The sequence below is a fragment of the Staurois parvus genome, unplaced genomic scaffold (assembly GCF_062004578.1).
Source record: "Staurois parvus isolate SC_StPar_1 unplaced genomic scaffold, SC_StPar_1.0 ptg000604l, whole genome shotgun sequence".
Taxonomy (NCBI): Eukaryota; Metazoa; Chordata; class Amphibia; order Anura; family Ranidae; genus Staurois; species Staurois parvus.
This window is the reverse complement of record NW_028318400.1, coordinates 2,061,206-2,078,655: the sequence shown is the minus strand read 5'-3', so window position 1 is coordinate 2,078,655 and position 17,450 is coordinate 2,061,206. Positions and strand designations below refer to the sequence as shown.

The following is a 17,450-nucleotide window of genomic DNA, read 5'->3' as shown; positions in this document are numbered from 1 at the left end:
AGATGATCAAGTAAGCGTTGTTTATTTAATACCGATGAAGAAAGTAACAGTGTTAAAGTGGTTTTGTAGGCTTAAGGTTTTTTGCCTTCATGCATGAAATGGATAAATACCTTCAGTGTGCAGCTCCCCCCACAGCACCCCCTAATACTTGAGTCTGATCTTGATCCAGCGCTGTGCACAAGAGCAGTGGCTCTCCCAGGTCTCTTCCTCCTTATTGGCTCAGACACAGTAGTGGGAGCCATTGGCTTCTGCTGCTGTCACTCTCAACCAGTGAGGAGGGTGCAGGGGGCTGGGACTGAGCCCATATGTCTCATAGACACACACAGCTGGCTCAAGAGCGAGCACTCACAAGTGCCCCCAAAGCAAGCAGCTTGCTGTGGGGTACTCGGCAAAGGGTAGAGGCCAGAAGCGCCAATGGGGTACCTGAGCAGAGGAAAATTGTGGCTGAACTGTGGAAAACCATTGCACAGAGCAGGCAAGTATGATAAGTTGATGTGTTTATTATTTTAAAGAAAATAAAAATCAAGCCTTTAGAACCACTTTCATTTCAAGGCTGTATTTGACTTCCTTGACTCACAAACTAAAACAAGCACTGCATTGTATTATGAATAAACTGTATATAATAAATATTCTTTTTATTTACAGGGTAAATCAACACCAATCAAGCTTTTAACTCGACTGACCATTATCGCATCTGATCCATCACATTACAATTCACTGGTATGTTGTTCTGTTGGTATCTGGTTTACAAAAACTTAAAGGATATGTATGGGGTATATGAAAAAACAAAACAAAAACAAAACAAACCTACATATGCACCCCCATGCTGCAGCATAAGTCTTATGCTGCAGCTGCCCCCACCAACTCTAAGTCCAAGAACTGAGCAACCACATTATCACTCCTCTCCTAATCTTCTCAGAGTGGAAAGCAGTGACTGTCAGTAACCGCTCTACACTCTACCGTGTGCTGAGAGGTGGATCACAACAATATATTTAGGATCCTTCCAGGGCCAGGATCAACTCTGTAACGTCAACTGACAGTGCACTTTAGCCTGCTGTTGGCTGGTTGTGGGTCACAGGAAAGTAAAAGTAAGTGCAGACCAGTGACAGACAAGGGAAGTATGGTCAAAAAAGCTTTGGTCATACATCTCTTTTAACATGTTGAGCATCTATTACAACTTAATACACTGTGCCTGTAAAATCAAGTCTACACATTGACTTTACTAGAAAGCAAACAGATCTGTCAACATGCTGAGCATAAAAAGCAGGTCTGCTTAAAAAATATTCTCTCCTCCGTGCACTAGCCCCTGCAAAAACAAAAATGAACATAGTAGTTGAGTTCTGCTGAAAATTCCCCAGGCTCACTCATTTTTTCCTACAGATATAACGTACTACTGCAGTCCTTGAACTAATTTAAACTCAAGAGGCCCAAAGCTGTGTTGTAACAAATTGTGGTGACATTTTCTTGTATGCATTTTGCTGTATACTTGTGAACTTGTAATTCAGAAAAGGCTGCTCTGTATACTTTACAGGATTCAAATATTTGAAATTGCAATAGTTTAATGAACAATATCAAATACTACATAATGAAGTGTGTGTGTGTATACATGTGTATATACATATCACATCACCCGATCTATATTCTGATTTATAAATGGTTAAAAAAAAAAAAATCTTAAATGCTGCTGTCTTTTAGGTAATGTGGCCTTCAGTAGATCCAATGTGAGTTTTCAGTGACTTGGACGCATTTGGTTTACTAGCTCAGACAGTTGTATCTGCATTCAGAAACTGCAGCCTGTGCCTAGCTGGGGAGATGAGGTCTAACTAACAGAAAACAATAGCCAGTCTGCCTAGACCCGTCTTCAGCTTGACACACACACTTAATTTAAAGTGATTGTAAATGCAACAATTACAAAAAAATAACAAATAGGTCACCTGCCGGCACTCCTTGCTCTTCCTTTTCTTAGTGGTACCCCATTGGAAAACACTTCCTATGAGGGTCCACCTGTGTGCTCACTCCTGAGCCCCGCTGTGTGCATCTGTAGAACACAGACATTAGGATTCAGCTCCGCTCCCTCGCCACTGGCTTTGATTGACCGCAGCAGGAGCCAATGGCCATTGGCTGTGAGACCAGGAAGTGAGGGGAGAGAAGAGCTGCAGATGTGCACAGCAATATATTGAATGAGGACTCGGGTAAGTAATAGTGGGGGTGAGGGGGCAATTATCATGCCTAAACATTTTTTTTACTTAATGCAAGAAATGCATAAACCACTTCCCGTCCAGCCGCTGTATATAAACGGCCGGATGGTGGCAATGCAGGGGCGGGTTGCCATTCATAAACGGCGCCCGCCATTTTGGATTGTACACTCTCCCTGGAAGCGCGCGGCACCAAGATCCGGTGCCCACTGTGACACAGCGGAACACCGATCGCAGTACGGGACCTCTGTGTGAGGTCCCAATCATGTGATCACTGATTGGCCAATCAGTGATCACATGAATAGGTGTAAGCAAGATGTCACTTCTGACATCATTGCTTACTATGTGTGAAATCTGTGAATGATCACAGAGATCACATGGTACAACGCCATTCACAACAGCCTTGTACCATGTGACAAGCTGTGACCAATCACAGCTCACTCAGTATTTCTCAATGGCTGCAAGAATGCAGCCAGAGAGAAGGAGAAATGATTGTTTTTACAGCCTTTATGGGTGTAAAAGCAATTTGTGTAAAAAAAAAGAAAAATCTTCATCACCCCCCCCCCATAAGTAGTACAGTGTCAATATGGTGACACGGTACTGCTAGAGTGACAGTATGTTAAAAAAAATAAAATAAAATTTAAAACATTTTTTTTTTAAATTATAATTTTTGGTTATAAACTAATTTGAGTTATTTTTTTTTTTACTAAAAATCTAACTGAATAAATGTTGGCCAAGATTTATGAAGATTTATGAAGAAAGATTATTTATTTGCAAAATGTTATAAGAAAAACACTTTTTTTCAAAATTTTTGAACTTTTCCATTTACATAGCAAAAAAAAATAAAAATCCCAGTGGTGAATATATACCACCAAAATAAAGTTTTATCTGTCTCAAAAAAATGCTAAAAAAATTCATATGGGTACAGTGTTGCATGACCACGCAATTGTCATTCAAAGTGCGACAGCATGAAAGCTGAAAATTTGCCTGGACAGGAAGGGGGTAAAAGTGTCCGGACGTGAAGTGGTTAAGTTAAAAAAAAATGTTTAGGTTTTATAACCACTTTACCATACTAGACTTCGCACAGCACCATATGCTTCAATACAGAATTCGGAACATAGTGTAATTTTTTAAGGAAACTTGTGTTGAGGGAATTTTAGGCTGCCACTGCTTCCATTTCCTTCAAAAATGATAGCTTTTCCAACTGCCATGCTGGTCAGCAGCCTCAATTCTTTATGAAGCGTTAACCTGAAACAAGTACACCGATCAGAATTTCTGACTTCCTAGTTTGCATGCGTGTTGCTTTAGTTGTGTGATGGTTTCAGCAGGGTAATAAATATCTCATCTACAATCAAACCTCCTCCCTGTTACAATCAAACCTCCTCCCTGTTACATGTGGAAAGTGGACAAAACCCTTAAAAGCCATTAACTGAAAAACAAGGGTAATGCGTCTGTCACCCTATCCTTGTTAAATCCTTAGTTTATTAAAACATTTTTTTTTTAAAACTTTAATAAAAAGTCTCTGTAACACGCACGTGCATACATGATCATGGAATAATTATTGAAAGCAATGTGACAATTAAACTGTCCTTTTACTAAATGTTGGCAATGAAAAAGTCTCATATTTGGAAACATGATATGGCAATTCATAAGCTTAGCATATTGGAATTGTATTCAGTATACTGAAGAAAACAATATTAGTTTTGAGTTTTGTCAATACAATGCTTCAACTTTAAATTGTTTCCCATATTTCTTCATTATGTTTTTCTCTCAGAGGTCAACGTCAACATTAACAAGACCTTATGATATTGTGGCGGTGTATCCCAAGACTGAGAAGTTATTTCATGTAAGTGATTGAAAAAATCAGCATAAAAAACCTGATATGGCTCAACCGTTCTTGCAAAAATTCTAATTGTATCAAGAGCCATAAGTGGAGGGACAATCTTTGTTCTCTTTTTCTTTGGAGTTAATAATCATTTCTTTTTTTCCTTTTTTCTTTTTGTTGTATATGATAGTTAAACATTATCTGACTAGGACCTGAAGGACACATTTTAATATGGATTGTTGGTAGTCTCATGTAAATGATTCTGACCTCTGCTCTTTGTATAAAATCTTATCAATGATAACCCTAGCAATATGGATTTTTCCTGTTTTAATGTATTTAAAGTGGTTGTAAACCCTGATATATACTCAGTGAAGTGACTGGCCTCAGGTGATACACAAAGATGAAACAAATCCTCCTACATAAGTTGTACCTGTCTATCTGCTGTCTTTTCTTCTCTACTTCCCTTCAACATGCTGAATTTGTTAAGCTTGTCACAGTTTAGAAAAAGGGGGGAGGAGTACTGAAATTACATTCTGCAGTGCTCAGTGAAGAGAGTTCTGAATGCTGATTGGAAGAAAGAGACACACACCCCTCCACACAGCTAACAGGTACAGGCTGAGACTGTCAATCTGCTGGAGGTCCCTCCCCTATCACCATTTTTCTCTTGGTGTCAGGAAAACTTGTCAGAAGTGATTCATGCTGACAGCAAGAGGAAGGAAGAAGCAGACAGAAATGACACTTGATGCTCCTAAATGCACACTGTAGAGGGATATGCTTTGTTCATATTTCATGTCTGAGGTTTACAACCACTTTAAATTGGATGTCTAACCAAGACTTTCTTGAGTTTAGGATAAAGTGGTGAAGGATTAGACCTCAGACCCCCTCTTCAGTTTTTCTTTTTTTTTCCTCTCTGTGTTTTGTTTCCTTCCATTGCTTTGTGACACAGCAGTGTTTGAGGAGAAATCCCTGTGTGTTTGTGTGTGTGGGAGGTTGTGTTTTGTTCAGATTTTTTCTTTTGGTACTTTGTTAAAACTCCCCAATAAAGTACAGATAGCCAAAGAGCTGTCAAATGTTCTCACCCTTCCCACTACACTACATTACACAAAAGTTTGTGTTTTTTTTCTGTTTCCATTGGAAGGTTTGTGTTCCCAGTGGAAGGATCCAATTTGATATAGATTCAGGTGCACTGACCATAAGGTGCGAAAGCATTCTAGTCAAAGCCAAAAAAATGGCTTCAGTTCCACTATAAATCCCCGTAACACTTGCAAAAGGGGATATAAGCAGTTACATGCAGGAGACCCAGTGGGGGTTTCGGGCCTGTAGCTGCAGGCGATAGCCCCATTGAAAGCAATGGGAGGCTGAGAGGTCTTGCAACTGATCGTGGCACTCACATGTAATTGCTCATGGAGTGAATACGTGTGATAATCAGCCCTGGACGCAGACAGTCATGATCAATTACATGCTAGCAGCTACAATAAGCTGTAATCCCTAATGGCCCTATTCTCAAGTGTGAATGGGGCTTAAGACAGATAATGAAGAGTCTCCAGAAGTGTGCATGAACTCCTAGTCCAGCTATGTTCTGAGAAGCACAACCATGAAGTTATTGTAAAAAATAAACTATTCAATCTGTTTTTTTTTTCCTTTCACCTTGGTTCTGAATCAAAAAAACATTTCCAAGCTTGTATATTTCCCGTTATGTGAGAATTTTGCATGCATAGTAAACTTGTATAGTATGTACTGTATGTCAGCTATGAACAGTATTCAGAAATGTATATTTACTTTAATGGATTTAATGGTTTCATTTGTCTTCTACTAGGCTGCTTGTACAAGCATTGACGTGGATGTCATCTGCATCAATGTAACAGAAAAATCTCCCTTCTTTTTCCGAAGACCACCTATTAGTGCTGTAAGTCTTAACAAGTAGAGCAAGCTGATTCTAAAAATAATTAAATGCCTTTTATAATTCGTGCTCAAATCCCATTTTCAGACTTCATACTGTTTTTAGTAAAAGAGAACAGATTTGGCTATATTGGGTATGTTGGATACTTTGAATTATCCAACTTTAATTGGGAAAGTGGGAATCTTTGTAGTGAGGGAGTGATGCTGAGCTCCAGTGTTTCCAACACCTAATTTTTCTGTTAATTATCTGTCTGAGCCTAGTACTGTGAATGCAAAAGGAAACCATGCTAGTCAGTTTCATTAACTAAAAAAACAGGAATCTGCTAACTCCTTCCTGTGTTCCTATGTTTTTCTTTCTAGTACTTGAAATTTTTTTTTACATGGAAATTGAATTCACTTAGGTTGGTTACAACTATAAAGTGGAACTACACTACAAATGAGCACCACAAAAATATTCAGCGCAAACTCCCTTATCCATCTATGTCGCCATGCTTTATTTTACTGAGAAATCGCTTTGAAAAACACCTCCTAGTATTTCTGGTTGTGGTCATCTTGAGTAAGGGCAGATGATTCATGTAGCATTTACTTTCTGGAATCCATCTGCCCTTAGCTCAGACATGCAGACAGGAGGATGTTCTTGGCTGACAAAACCCCTCCTGAAAACTCCTGGGATGTGACATTTGCCTAGACCTGGAAACCAGGAAGTAACTGAAGTGAAATGTAAAAAAAAAGTTTAAAACAAGTAAATATATATAGAAGACAACAAGGTAGCTATAGCACAGGAATTAGTAAAAACAGTGTGTCATTTATTAAACAAATATCCAAACTTACATTCAAGTAAGAGAAGTGCTGCTTGGACATGGAAGGAAATGACGGTCTCGGTATTTGATAAAGGAGGCAGGGCCTCTGAAACGCGTTGTAAATGCCCCCTTTGCTTCTTCCCGGTGGATGGCTTGTTCGTTGAGGATGGCCGTTGATGCTGCTGCTTTCCATCCTTACACGGCGGGTCCAGTTTCCTGTGAATGCCAGTTGTAGCCAGTGTCATCATTCTCAGGCACATACTGTCATTTCCTTCCATGTCCAAGCAGCACTTCTCTTACTTGAATGTAAGTTTGGATATTTGTTTAATAAATCACACATTGTTTTTACTAATTCCTTTGGCTACCTTGTTGTCTTGTATATGCCATTGAGGATTCCTCCCAGGTCTGATGTGCCAAGTAGCGGAATTTCATTAGAGCTCTCCATCCATCCTCTCATCCATCCATCCCTGGTCTTCATTTTGCAAAAACTATCATAAAGGCTGCTGAACACTATCACCCACTAACCTGAGCCAGGACTTCGTTATATTATCAACTCATGAGATTCCACCAATAGGAATTGGGAATAAGTACTTTTTATATTCTTTTGACTGTGGGTTTATGTACTGAGCTGAGAGACTTTTTTACTTTTTTATGTTCAAGTAAATATGATATACTGTGCTTTCCTATCTAATTACTAATGCTAGCAACACAAGGATTACAACTAGTTGACGAAGCGAAGTTCCGCTTTAATTATCAGTTCTCCCATACATTCTGGGGTGGGGTAAATCTATGCACTGGGGTCTTAAACAGCAGAGGATGCCTAATAAGGTTTGAATTCTATTCCTTCCCATCCAAAATAGAGACATTTGTGTTGATTTTCTTTTAATTTCGTACAGCTTCCAGTTTCATCAATATTCAGTACAACAATTTTATTCCTCCTCTTCCTAGGCAATCGAGCGTGGCATCTTTTTTGAACTGATTTACACTCCAGCCATCAAAGATTCTACATTAAGACGATATACTATTTCGAATGCACTCAATTTAATGAATACCTGCAAAGGAAAGGTCAGTATTTGCTCTGTGCTACAGGTATAGGTTGTATTTATGTTTATAATACATTTTAAGGGAGTAGTAAGATGCACATTCTATGTTAAATTTTTTTTAGGCTTTTTTCCCCTCTGTTTTCACCTGATGATCTGGCCAGTAACACACCTGTATTGGAATGTACCCACCCCGAATGAATGAGCAACAGAAACACCTTTGGATGGCAGCATTGTCAATCGGGGGGGAGGGGAGTGTTGGATGTACTAACACAGTGGTCTCCAAACTGCGGCCCAGGGGCCAGATGCGGCCCTTTGCTTGCCTCTATCCGGACATTGGGACACTATTCCTCCAACTGACACAAATGGTGAGGCACTATTCCTTCCGCTGGTACCAATGATAGGGCACCATTCCTCCCACTGATACCAATGATAGGGCACCATTCCTCCAACTGATACCAATGATGAGGCACTATTCCTCCCACTGATGCCAATGATGGGGCACTATTCCTTCCACTGATACCAATGATGGGGCTCTATTCCTCCCACTGATACCAATGATGGGGCACTCTTCCTCCCACTGATACCAATGATGAGGCACTATTCCTCCCACTGATACCAATAATGATGCACTATTCCTCCCACTGATACCAATGATGAGGCACTATTCCTCCCACTGATACCAATGATGAGACACTATTCCTCCCACTGACACCATCCCTGGGCCACTATTCCTCCCACTGACACCATCCCTGGGCCACTATTCCTCCCACTGACACCATCCCTGGGCCACTATTCCTCCCATTGATACCATCTCTGGGCCACTATTCCTCCCACTGATACCATCCCTGAGGCACTATTTCTCCCACTGATACCATCCCTGAGGCACTATTCCTCCCATTGATACTATCCCCGGGGCACTATTTCTCCCACTAACACCATTGCTGGGGCACTATTCCTCCTGTTAAAACCAATGATGGGGCAGGGTTTACTCCCACCTATGCAGAGACATTTTCTACTCACACTGGCCACAGTCCGACCTCCCTAAAGCCTGAAGGACAGTAAACTGGCCCTTTGTTTAAAAGGTTTGTAGACCCCTGTACTAGCAGATTGAAATGGCTAACACTGTGGTTACACAAGCAGTTACAGCAACAGTTTTAATCTTTTGGGACAGAAATGTCGCAAATGCACTAATATGGCTACAGTCACCTCAAGCAATCTTTTGGGATAAATGTTTTTCATAAATAAAAGCGAATGATTGTAAGCTCTCCATTTTTAGGAGAGCTGATTGTTTTGAAAAACCGACTTGCTGGCCACATCACCAAATGAAAATAAAGGAAAGAAAGGCTAAACAAAACTAGTGCAACTATCACATCTAAGAATCGAAGAAAGTATAGAGCGCTGCACATATTTTAATTGCACTGTGCTGGTTTTGTATTACCTTGCCACAGTTTTGGTCCTCGGCCTTACTGAAGTGTGGAATAAACCCAAAGAAAAAAATAGAATCTGCTTAATTCTTTTATATAACTTGTGGGAGCTAAAATGAGAAATGCATGCTTACATAACAGGTCTTTAAAATCACCAAAAACGAAATGTGTTTAGCTGAAACACATTTAGTCAGCTATGTTCTTGTAGTCATGCTGACACTGCCTGCTGCAGGTAAATATCACAGTATGACAGTGCTGGCATAATGTAATATTAATGATACCACACAGCAGGGATTCAGTGTAGGACTGCAGACCCCCGTGGAGTCTTGGATGTCATTGTCTACAGTGAAAAGGCTGGCTGTTATGTTTTCCTTATGTGGACCAAAAGTTTTTTGGGACACTTAAAATGGAATTCCTGCCTAAAACTAATTATGTTTAAAAATGTCCTCTCCCCTCCAGCTACCTATGCTATCTAACCTGTGTATAAAAAGTGTCTACTTACCTATTTTCAGCCTGCACTGGTCCGGTCACATGCTCCCCTGTATCAGTGTGTAGCAGCTGTAGGGTAGAGGAGGGAGCACTTGACGACAGCCAGACATTGTGGAAACCATGATGGCACCAGCAGGCTCTCATGTCCCAGCCACTGTCGGTGCTCCATGATTGACACAGGGGAGATGTGGAGCTGTGAGATCACATGACTGAACCACAGTGGGCTGAAAACAGGTAAGTATGCATTTTTTCTACACAGGTTAGATAGCATTGGTAGCTGGAGGGGAGAGGACATTTTTAAACATAATTAGTCATGTTATTCAGAGTTGTAAATGGGCTTTCGGATAAAACTGATCCGTGCAGCTCTGTAGCCACCTGATCACTTTTACAGGGCTCGGAGCAGGGCCCCCCTCACGTTGCTGTCCACTGCTGTTCATAACCTCTCCTGTTTCCTGGCGAGCCCAGTGCCAATGAAAGAGGTTGGGTCAGCTGCCCACAGAGAAGGAGGAATATACTTTCGTCCCTCTCCTCTGTGACAAATGAAGCCAGAAGTAACAAGGAATTTTGTCACTTCGGTTTTGGCTCAGGGTTTTCTTGGCCTATACCAGCCAGGGAAGCAGTTGATCAAACCGATCTTGGTTTGATCAGCTGCATTGGAAGGCAGAGTATGGAACGGGTCTTATAGACCCCTGATCTCTCAATTAAAAGCACCTGTCACTGCTCAAGCTGTCACAAGGGATGTTGTTTATCCCTTGTGATAGCAATACAGTTGAATGAAAATAAAAAAAATAAATTTGAAAACACCTTGTCCTTGCATACTTGCGCGCAAATGGAAACACACACGTAGGTCCCGCATGCATATGTTTACAGCACACGTGAGGTATTGTCATGAACGTCAGAATAAGAGCAATAATTCTAGCGCTAGAGCTCGCGTTTAATGATAATCTAGTAACCCATAAAGGCTTCTAAAGCATTGCCTATGGAGATTTTTAACTATTATAGTTTGTTGCCACTTCATGGCATGTGAAATTTTAAATCTTGGCATGTTTGGTATCTATTTACTTGACACTACATCATTTATGTTTTACCAAAAAATTGGGTATTCTATTGTGATTGTGTACACTACAATGCAGTTAAGTGTTGGTTTTTTTTTCCTGAAAATTTGCATTTGATAAATAGCTGCGCAAATATCGTACAACATAACACGTTGCAACAGCCACCATTTTATTCTCCAGAGCCTCTGCTTTTAGACAATATATAATGTTTGGGGGTTCTAAGTAACTTTCTATCAAAATGTTTATTTTTAACTTAATTGTGAAAATGTGAAAATTGGCCCATGCAGCAAGTGGTTGAGGTGCTATAGGTTTCTTTTTCCTGGTAGCGTGGCATTAGTCACAAAGCTTGTTGCAGAAACTCTGTAGTCATATAATTTAGCTCTAGGAAATCAGTTGCCCTAGGTTCATATCCATGCAGCTCTGTGTACCACGCTTGCGTGGGCACAGCAGCCTATTCATTTGAATAGTCTACTGTGCCTGTGTTTCCTGCCTGAAAAAAGTGCCTTTTCAGAAGGTGGCAGCAGGGGCAACATGCATTACCGTGTGTGGGAAACCACACCTCGTTTTTCTGTGCTTGTGGGGTGCCATTAACACTTAATGGCACTTCCACTTGTTTTCTTAAATTCGCATGTTTTGTATGCAGGTGTGAGAACACACGCATTTAACATGCTTTCTCACACTTGCACAAATATGAACCTAGCCTTATAAAAATGTTTGTTTGCTGGAATATGTAAACAGTTGGAATTCCTGTAGATTTAGGCTAGGTTCACATCTCTGCTGGTGATTACGGGTGCGGGAATACACTTGTTCTCACAGCCACAACCACCCACACAGAGATAATGCAGGAGTTTGTGTGGGTGCCATTAATGTTAATGGATGGCTCTCCACATGCACTGGAAATTTCTCCCCACACTGGGAACCGCACTGCACTTGCAGTTCCCGTGCGGACTGTAATTTCTAAAATGCTGTGATTCAAATGAATGGCCTGCCGTGCCCGCTCAAACTGCGGCTCGGAGAGCCACACAGATGTGAACCCAGCTTTAGTCACAATTTTCAGATCATGGCTAATAAAGAGTTCTGTTCAACAGCAGGATAAGATCCCAACAACATCCTTACACATTTGGGATTTGTCCACACCACCATAGCACATGCAGGAACCTACCTTGACTGTATTTTCAAATACTCTATTCTGTGTTATGAAAAAAAAAATCCATTCCATTTCTCCAGAATGGTACCTGGAGCAGAACGCAGGCAGAGATGCAGCATGTTAATTTTTTTTAAATTGATAAATAGGCCAGCATTTCAAAGCTTAATCCAACATTTTTTTTGCTTATTCTGAGAATGGTTACAGTCAGCAAGCTTATAGGACTGAGACTGAGCTCTGCAATCACTTTTGCAGCAGTTGTTTTCTTATCCCAGGTCACAGTCCTGCGCGATGTCCTTTTTGTCTTTTGGGCAGACGACGTTTTCCCGGAAACTGTATATGCCGTCATAAACTTTGATACTGTACCTCGTGACACGAAAAATAATGGCAACTTCAGTCACAGCGGCACCAGCTAAGTGGGCACCAACAATTTGCCCTCTGCAGCTCAGTAAGCTCTGACATTACTCCATATTACTAGCAGCTCACGCAGTGAATGACGAAAGTGAGGCTTCCCACCTGTTAGCTAGGTGTCTCATCACACAGCAGCAGATTCTTACATCACTTCCGCTTTCAACACAAAACATGTCATCACTTTCACACCTGCAAATCATGTAGTGTTTCCATTTTTTGTCTAACACCTCCCCTGTAGATCACTAAAGTTATGAAAATTCTCGTTCGAATACAACTTCGAAAGTGATGTAATGTATTCTTTTGTTTCCAAGCATGTGCATTGGTTACTCGTTTTTTTTTGTACAAATACTGTACTGATTAAAAGAAAATCGTTTGTTCTGTTGTCTTATGAGAAAAATGTTTGTGCTTGTCCTTTTGAAAATTTTCATGTCATGATTGGCTCTCGAAAGCTATCTGTGAACAATCAGATTGTGGGACTATTGCTCAGAAAGCGTTTTTTTTTTTTGGGGCCATGTATACTAGGTATAAGTGTGCTATGGGTGCAGGAGGAGGTGTTTGTGTTTACAGAGGGTCAGCTTCACTGGATGGTTTTAAAAACTAACCATACCCTCTTTAAAAAATAAAAAACTTCAGAGGTTTGTAGCAACTAAAAGTATTAATCTGTTATTCATTAGAACATTCTAGACTTGTTCATTTGCATGAAATAGTATATATACGGAGTCTATTGAAGATATTCTAGTCTGTTATTCAATTATGAAAGGTCTTTGTACACCTGTAGCCTGTGAATGGTGAGTTTTCATATTATAAAGTAACTGGGGAAAAGCTATGGTCATACCCAAAGAAACTCAAGGCTGTAATTGCTGCCAAAGGCACTTCAACGTTGTACTGAATAAAGGGTCTGAATACTTAAAGCGAAGTTCTGCAGTTTTGAAATTGAGCTTCTTCAGCGCAATTTCAAAGCTGCCGATCAGTGCGACTGTATGCACTGATGAAATTGCATAAAATAGTACAGGAACATTTTTTCAAAGTCAGTGATACTCAGTTGCACCAATTTGAACGGTTCATTAGCCACAAATTGGGTACGACTTGTCATGCGACTTTGATCTGTCAAGTCGCACTGGTGTGAACTGAGGCCTAATCTGTTTTGTATTTTCTGCACATGGATAATTTTTGTATTTTTTTTCATTTAGAACATTATTATTTCAAGTGGTGCAGAAAGGGTAAGTGCTTTCCTTCTTTTTGTCCAAACTCCCAGCTTTAGAAACATTTTAAACAAAGTAAGCAAGAGTTGATGTTAGAATTTTATATTTATTTGCTACTTTGTCCCCGTGTTAATATATGGGATAATTAATGTGTATATGTAGATACAGTATGTATAGAAACAAATATAAATATATTGTAGATATTGGGAAAAAGAAGAAGGCAAGTTCCTTAACCAAATAAAATCTTCCCGAAAAAGGGTAAGTTCTTTTTTTAATCTCTTTAAAAACTAGTTTTGAATTTTAATTTTTTTCCCCTTTTAATTTGCAGCCGCTTGATTTGAGGGGTCCATATGATATTGCCACCTTGTATCCTTTTTAAAAGTGTGAATGTAAATGTATAACTTTAACAAGGGTTTTCATAGAGAAAAGTTTTATAAAGTTAAAGTAGTATTAAACCAAAAGCCAAAAATGTAATATGTTGCAGCTTAGCAATCCTTAGTTGTGGTGGCTGCATTAGTTTTAGTTTTTAGGCTTTGTCAGTCTGGGGGGAGGGGAGTGTTAGCTGTACAAGCAGATTTAGATACACTATCAAATTGAAGCTAAACTCTAGGTAATACTTTATAAGCAGTTGCAGTGACAGTTGTTTTTCCTTGGCACCCCTGTCAGTAATAAATGGTTTGTATCAACTCTCTAACTGCTACATCTGCAGGAGAGCTTGTTCTGTTGCCAGATTTGCTGGCAGAATCACCAGGTGAAAGTAAGGCAAAGAAAGCCTTAAAAAAGAAAACAAATGCATCCATCACATCTAAGAATTGGTAAGCTGCAATATAATACATTTTTGCATTTGGGTTTAAAGTATAACTAAGGCAAAACGCTTTTTTCTTTAAGTTTTGAATAGAGTGGAGAGGGATTACTGTTTTTATTGCTGTCTGTGCTCCCGTTACAGAGATTCATCCTCTCTATTTGTTCTGTTTACCATTGTCATTGAAAGTGAAAGCAACAAAGAAAATCCTGAATTTTGGATTGTCCCCAGAAAATTAATATAGGGGAACTCTTCCAATGGGGACACTAGTTCTGGTGACCTGGGGGATTCCCTTAATTTTCAGGGATTTCCTCTTTCTTCCTGTTTGTCTATGGGACAAGAAGTGAAAAGAAATCTCCATAATGGGACAGATAGTGAAAAAAAATCTGATAGGGGTTGTAACCCTCCCTTGCTCTATTCAAAATGGAGAAAAAAAAGCGTTTTGCCTATAGTTCTAATTTAATGCCACTTTAATCAATCTTGGAAGTGTATATCTGCTCTGGCCTGAGGTTAAACCACAAAGTTTTAGTGACTAGTGTTCTAGTATGAATGTTTCCTATAATGTAATGATATGGTAGGTGGATTGTTTGAGATTTAGAGCTATATTTTCTCATACATAGACTCCAGAGATAGAGATATCATATTACCCCGGTATAAATCATTAGTAAGACCTCATCTGGAATATGTAGTTCAGTTTTGGGCACGAATTCACAAAAAGAACATTGGGGAACTGGAGAAAGTACAGAGAAGGGCAACCAAACTGATAAGAGGCATGGAGGAGCTCAGCTATGAGGAAAGATTAGAGGAACTGAATTTATTCTCTCTTGAGAAGAGGAGATTAAGGGGGGATATGATCAACATGTATAAATACATCAGTGGTCCATATAGTGAACTCGGTGTAGAGCTATTCACCCTGAGGTCATCACAGAGGACAAGGGGGCACTCTTTACGTCTGGAGGAAAAGAAATTTAATCTCCAACACGGAAAGTTTCCTTCACAGTGAGAGCTGTGAAAATGTGGAATAGACTCCCTCAAGAGTTGGTTCTGGCCAGCTCAGTGGATTGCTTCAAAAAAGGCGTGGATTGTTTCTTAGATACACAGAATATAACTGGATATAACATTTATAGGTAAAGTTGATCCAGGGAATATCCGATTGCCTCTCGAGGGATCAGGAAGGAATGTTTTCCCCTGCAGGAGCACATTGGATCATGCTTTTCTGGGTTTTTTTTGCCTTCCTCTGGATCAACTGTGAGTATAGGATTATAACTTTTTTTTTTCTATGGTTGAACTGGATGGACTTTTGTCTTGTTTCAGCCAGACCAGCTATGTAACATACCTGTGATTTTATCAACTTCCATTAAAACATTTGGTACTACAATGTCAAGTATATCTCATTCTGTGTTAGAAACACTAAACATATTATCAGAGGTTTACTGTTTGGATTATCAGAAGGGCCTGCAAAGGCTGCTCTGTCTCTCAACTGCCGATCTGCACTGCTGCATGGTGGTAAGTCCCTCTATATTAATTATTGTCCCCTCATTCATCATAGGAAAAGGTGTCGGTTTCCTTTTTTTTTTTTTTTTTTTAATTCTAGCTAATTTATTACCACATTTCGGTACAAAAATTGCCAACAAATGGTTATATGGATTTTTCATGCATTAGAGGTGTAAAGCATAATATAAGGAAAAGAAAACGTTTTTATAGAATAATTTTTCCAGAAGCAGACTATCATATCTGTGCTTAGATAGGGTATCAGGATTAATATGACAGATTGCATTATTTATGGGTCAGAAAGACATCTGTCTTGGGACAGAGACCGGCATTTTACATATTTTAAGTGGTTCTAAAGGCTGAAGGTTTTCTACCTTCCTGTGTCCTATGCATGAAGGAAAAAAACCTTCAGTGTGCAGCTCCCCCACCCCCACAGCCCCACCTAATACTTACCATAGCCCCTTCTCGATCCAGCAATGCCATTGGCTCCTGCTGCTGTCAATCAAATCCTATAGGGGCAGCTGCGGGTCCTGCTGACTGTCTGTAGATGTAGACAGCGGAGCTCGGGAGTGAGCCCACACAAATTACCCCCATAGGAAGCGGCTTCCTATTGGGGGCACTCACTGAAGAGTAGGAGCCAGGAGCGCCGGCAGGGGACCTGAGAAGTGGAGGATTGGGGCTGCTCTGTGCAAAAACCATTGCACAGAGCAGGTAAGTATAACATGTTTGTGATTTAAAAAAAAAAAAAAAAAAATTGTACCTTAGGAATCACTTTAAAGCATGTAGGTATATATTTTCTGGGAACAGTTAAGGTTTATGGGTTTTTTTTAAATAATCTTCTGTTTCTGAAAATACCAAATTGGTCTTTGGCTATATTGTTAGAGCTCATTTGGCTTCAGATTATTATTTGTTTTATTATTTTATTCGTCTGTATACAAGTAGTAATGGCCTAAGCAGCATACAGTATATATGTAGTCTTAGGCTCCAAGCACACTAGCATTTTTAGAAGATGTTATTAGCATTTATGTCTGCTCTAGAAGCTACATTGTGTTATCCTATGGGTCCATTCACACTACTTTATGCTATTAGCATTTTTTGAGCTTCAGTATCTAGGAGCAGAAAAACATAGTTTTTATAGGTATTTTTATTAGCAGAAAAAAACACTAAACACTCCTAAATGCTACTAAAATGCTCCTAACCACTTTTTTCTAGTTTTTTATTTTTTTTTCCTCTACATGTATTGTAAAAACACTCACAAAACGCGAATGCTAGTAAAACGCTACTAAAAAGCGCTATTACCAGTGTTTTATTCCCCAGCAGTTTTTGAGCTTAAAAAAAACACTAGTGTGCATGAAGCCTTAAAGTTGAACTTCAGGCTCCCTGCACAAACTGCTTATAGGATTTGGAATAGAAAAAATGTGGTTCAATGGTTTAGTTACCTTCTCATATTTTTTAAAAAATATTGCAGTTTAGCAGGTCTAAAAACAGAGTTGATCTGTGGGAATGCCTTATAAACAGGAACACAGAACCTGCTTGGGATGTAGCTGCAGTTTCATGGACATTTTTTCCGCAGCCCTTGCAGGTAACAGGCAAATGGCTTTGCGTGGGTTTTCTGCTTGTGTCAATAGATGGTAACAAGTTTTGATGTTCAAATAATCAGAATTATGAGC

At 39.7% G+C, this 17,450-nt stretch overlaps 1 protein-coding gene across 2 annotated transcripts in view; it reads left to right on the top strand.

Moving 5' to 3' along the window:
• The window catches only part of RPP30 (ribonuclease P/MRP subunit p30), a 54,821-nt gene that overhangs the window by 34,474 nt on the left and 2,897 nt on the right, over positions 1-17,450 (top strand). For both annotated transcript variants that reach the window (XM_089692761.1, XM_089692763.1), the window contains 7 exons: positions 646-720; positions 3,970-4,041; positions 5,837-5,926; positions 7,668-7,784; positions 13,476-13,505; positions 13,816-13,853; positions 15,716-15,795. In XM_089692761.1, coding sequence (XP_089548887.1) covers positions 646-720; positions 3,970-4,041; positions 5,837-5,926; positions 7,668-7,784; positions 13,476-13,505; positions 13,816-13,853; positions 15,716-15,795 — 502 coding nt within the window. The remainder of the gene's footprint in view (positions 1-645; positions 721-3,969; positions 4,042-5,836; positions 5,927-7,667; positions 7,785-13,475; positions 13,506-13,815; positions 13,854-15,715; positions 15,796-17,450) is intronic.